General features: G+C 40.5%; 1 protein-coding gene across 1 annotated transcript in view; it reads right to left on the bottom strand.

The window, feature by feature from the left end:
* AS3MT (arsenite methyltransferase) overlaps nt 1-4,679 on the bottom strand; it is a 24,941-nt gene that overhangs the window by 6,078 nt on the left and 14,184 nt on the right. Inside the window, exon 10 of the mRNA XM_012803654.2 lies at nt 3,917-4,051. Within this exon, the coding sequence (XP_012659108.1) occupies nt 3,917-4,051 (135 nt within the window). The remainder of the gene's footprint in view (nt 1-3,916; nt 4,052-4,679) is intronic.

Here is a 4,679-nt window from a genome sequence, read left to right on the forward strand (position 1 = left end):
GTAGAATGCTGTGGCACCACAGCTCACAGCACCCTCCAACTCCTGGGCTCAAGCGATTCTCCTGCCTCAGCCTCCCAAGTAGCTGGGAACACAGACGCCCGCCACAACACCCGGCTATTTTTTTGGTTGCAGCCATCATTGTTGTTTGGCCGGCCCAGGCTGGATTTGAACCTGTCACCTTAGGTGTATGTGGCTGGCGTCTTAGCCACTTGAGCCACAGGCGCCGAGCCTATTTTTCTACTTTTAGTAGAGATGGTCTCAAACTCCTGAACTCAAGTAATCCTCCCTCCTTAGCCTCCCAGAGAGCTAAGATTACAGGCTGAGCCACCATGCCTGGCCAGAAAATAATCATTTTAAAAGATATTAGAATACTGGCTCAAATATATATTTAAGAAATTATGATACTGTGTTTACTTCAGCAGCACATGTAGTAGTAGAATCAGAATATTCCTAACATAAAGAAAATATAAATGCTTAAGATGGTGGATACCCCAATTACCCTGATTTGACTATTCCACATTGTATGACTATATCAAAACATCACATGAACTCCATATATATAACTATTATCTACTCATAATAACTAAAAATTAACAATTGAAAAAAATAAATTAGGATATGATAAAAGTTAGCACTTCAAAACAGTAGAGAAATGATGATTGCTTAATAAATTAAATAGGGACTCGGCACCTGTGGCTCAAGCGGCTAAGGCGCCAGCCACATACACCTGAGCTGGCAGGTTCAAATCCAGCCCAGGCCACCAAACAACAATGACTGCTGCAACAAAAAATAGCCAGGCGGACTTGGCGCCTGTGGCTCAAGTGGCTAAGGTGCCAGCCACATACACCTGAGCTGGCAAGTTGGAATCCAGCCCAGACCCGCCAAACAACAATGATGGCTGCAACCAAAAAAAAAAAAAAATAGCTGGGTGTTGTGGCGGGCGCCTGTGGTCCTAGCTACTTGGGAGGCTGAGGTAGGAGACTAGCTTGAGCCCTGGAGTTGGAGGTTGCTGTGAGCTGTGATGCCATGGTACTCTACCCAGGGTGACAGCTTGAGGCTCTGTCTCAAAAAAAAATAAAATAAAAAATAAATTAAATAGGAAAACTTGATCTAGTCAAGATTTGGAAAAAAAGAGTCACATTCCTACCTACCTCAATATTTATGCTACAACAAATTCCAGAGGGATTAAAAATGTTAAGGTGAAAAACAAAGCCATATTAGTACTAGGAGAATATTATGCAGCCTTAAAAGGGAAAGCAATTCGGATATATGTTACAACATGGATGAACTCTGAGGGCATTAAGCTAAGTGAACTAAGTCAGTCACAAAAGGAAAAATACTGTCTGTGGCCAGACCACCTTCAACGTGCCTAATCTTCAGAAGCCAACCAGGATTAAGTCTGGTTAGTATAGTACTTGGATGTAAGACAAATACTGGGGTGGTGCCTGTGGCTCAAAGGAGTAGGGCGCCAGCCCCATATGCCAGAGGTGGCAGGTTCAAACTCAGCCCCAGCCAAAAACTGCAAAAAAAAAAAAAAAAGACAAATATTATATGAGTCCTTCTATGTGAGGTATTTAGTATGGTCAAAATTATATAAGAAAAAAGTAGAGTGGTGGTTTCCAGGAATAGGGAGAGGAGGATTGGGGAAGGACGGCTTCATAGGTATGAGGTTTCTTTTCAGAGGGATAAAAATGTTCTGGAACTAGATAGTGATAATTGTACAACCTGGTGAATGTACTAAAAGCCACCAAACCATACACTTTAAAATAGTTTAAATGATTAACTTGGTGTTATCTGAATTTTATCTCAATTTTTTAAAAGTACTAGAAGAAAATACAGGTCATTTGCTAATGTTCTCATGGAGCAGGTCTTTCTAGTCATTTAATCAAAGGTAGAAACCATAAAGGAAAAGACTACATAAAAATGGAAAATATCTATTTAGGGGAAAAAGTAATTGAAAACAAAAAATGGCATGGCTTTGTTCTGTCACCCAGACTGGGATTGAAGTCCTAGCCTCAAGCAGCCCTCCTACTTCAGCCTCCACAGTGGATGGGATTACAGCCACAAGCCACTATGCTGAGACAATCTCTTACAGAGCAATATTTTAAAAGGCTAATAGGGTACGCACTGTAATATAAAATATTTAAAGGAATTATATACAAATTTCACAATGGATGAAATACATAAAGTTCGTGTGCAATTTAAATAGTTGAGCTTCATGGCCACCCTGTATACATCGTCAATAAGTACACTGAAAAGTTCAATCTATGCAAAATAAAACAAATTGGTTTCTGCCTATCAGATAAAAAGTTGTTTTTCTGTTTTGTTTTGTTTTTAAAACACAGCCTCACTCTGTCACCTTGAATAGAGAGCTGTGGCTTTAGCCTAGCTCATAGCAACCTCAAACTTCTGGGTTCAAGCAATCTTCCTGCCTCAGCCTCCTTACTACCTGGGACTATGGGTGCAAGCCACAATGCTCAGCTAACTTGCATAACATTTTTAAAGGTAGCTCTTAACATTTTTTATATCTGGACCCCTTTGAGAATTTGATAAAAGTAATAGGTCTTCTCCCAAGAAAATACACATGCATACATATAATTTAAAGAGGGTCATGAATACTCTAAAGTCCATTAATAAATATACAAGTTGGGAATCTCTGACCTTATTGTTGGGATTTTAAAAGTGAAGTTATAAAATTCGTTCATACTCAGAACAAAAAACATCATTTTATCATAAGGACATTTGCACTAGACTATTCATTGCAGCTCAATTTATAATTGCCAGATTGTGGAAACAACCTAAATGCCTACCAATCCAGGAATGGATTAACAAGCTGTGGTATATGTATACCATGGACTACTATACAGCCACTAAAAAGGATGGTGACTATACAGCTTTTGTATCAATTGAGTACATTGGATTCTTCTTAGTAAAGCATCACAAGAATGGAATAGCAACAGCACTCTACCAAGGGGGACAAAGTGAGACTCTGTCTCAAAATAAAGAATGGAGAAGCAAGAATCCAATGTACTCAATTCTGATATGAGGACAACTGATGTTAGTATATGGTGAGGGGAGTGGGCATGGGGAGGGGAGAGGGAAGGAGGAAGGGGGCTGTGGGGCCACGGTGTGTGACACACCTCTTGGGGGCAGGACACTATTAATAGAGGAACTTCATCCAGCAAACATAAGCAGTGTAACCTGGCTTACTGTATCCTCAATGATTCCCCAACAATAAAAAAAAAAAAATGAAATTTTTTCAAATCACCTTATAGAATCCAATTTTAAAGATCAAATATAGGCTAGGCACAGTGACTCATGCCTATAATCCTAGCCCTCTGGGAGGCTGAGGCAGGTAGACTGCTTGAACTACAGAAGTTCAAGATCAGCCTGAGCAAGAGCAAGACTCTATTTCTACTAAAAAAAAAAAAAAAGAAAAATAGAAAAACTGAGGCAAAAGGATCACTGAGCCCAAGAGTTTGAGGTTGCTGTGAGCTATGATGATGCCATGACACTCTACGTAGGGTGACAAAGTGAGACTCCACCTCCTCCCCCGCCTAAAAAGATACAGAATAGTGCCTGTGGCCCAAAGGAGTAGGGCACTGGCCCCATATACCGGAGGTGGTGGGTTCAAACCTGGCCCTGGCCAAAAAAAAAAGATACAAATATACTAGAAATAAATTATGGTAGCCAATTGCAAAAAATAATGATTTGTTTCCTGCTTTAGTAGTAGATTGTGGCAAGCATAATGATTTTATTTTATATTTTTTGTGTGCAGTTTTTGGCCAGGGCTGGGTTTGAACCCACCACCTCTGGTATATGGGGCTGGCACCCTACTCCTTTGAGTTACAGGCACCACCCACCTGTGTAATGATTTTTTAATGCGGTTTTCTGAGGTAAGGAAAGCAAAACAAACCTTTAATTCTAAAGCAAAAGAGCCTCCAGAGGTTGGCAACTTCTCTCCAAGAAGCCTGATCAGAAAATATTGAGCAAATCGTGAATGCTGCAAGATAGCTGCTGTTTCTTCATCCACTTCCACAATTTCACCTTCCTAAAGGGTAACACAAAAAACACATACTAAGAGATGCCACTTTAATCTCCATGGAAGAAAAATGCCCTTAAGTTTACTAATGAGTGGCATTTCAAGATAAAAGACTGTATGATCTGACATGGTCTTTTCTTATGTTCAGATTCTGCTAGTTTCATGTTTATTTTCAGATGGAAGCAACCAGTGTTACAATCAGTCTTTTTTTGATGTCAATGCTAAAAATGGACACTTATACTCCAATGTCAAGTCTTTCCTCAGAGATAGATACAGAAACCACTGCATTCTGAGTTTCACCTTATTCATCACTATGTGAGGGCTTCAGACAAAAGCACTGGTGAGGATGTGGAGAAAAGGAGACCTTTTTGTACCATTGGAGGGAATTAAATTAGTACACCTGTGTGGAAAACAGAAAGGAGACTCCTCAAAAAATTAAAAAGAGAACTACCATATGACACAGCAATCCCACTACTGGGTAGAGATCCAAAGAAAATGAAGTCAGGGCTCGGCGCCTGTGGCTGAAGCGGCTAAGGCGCCAGCCACATACACCTAAGGTGACGGGTTCGAATCCCAAGCCCGGGCCCGCCAAACAACAATGATGGCCACAACCCCCCAAATAGCCAGGTGTTGTGGC

Source organism: Otolemur garnettii, unplaced genomic scaffold, assembly GCF_000181295.1.
Source record: "Otolemur garnettii isolate 467f Iridium unplaced genomic scaffold, OtoGar3 scaffold00021, whole genome shotgun sequence".
In the NCBI taxonomy this organism is placed as follows: domain Eukaryota; kingdom Metazoa; phylum Chordata; class Mammalia; order Primates; family Galagidae; genus Otolemur; species Otolemur garnettii.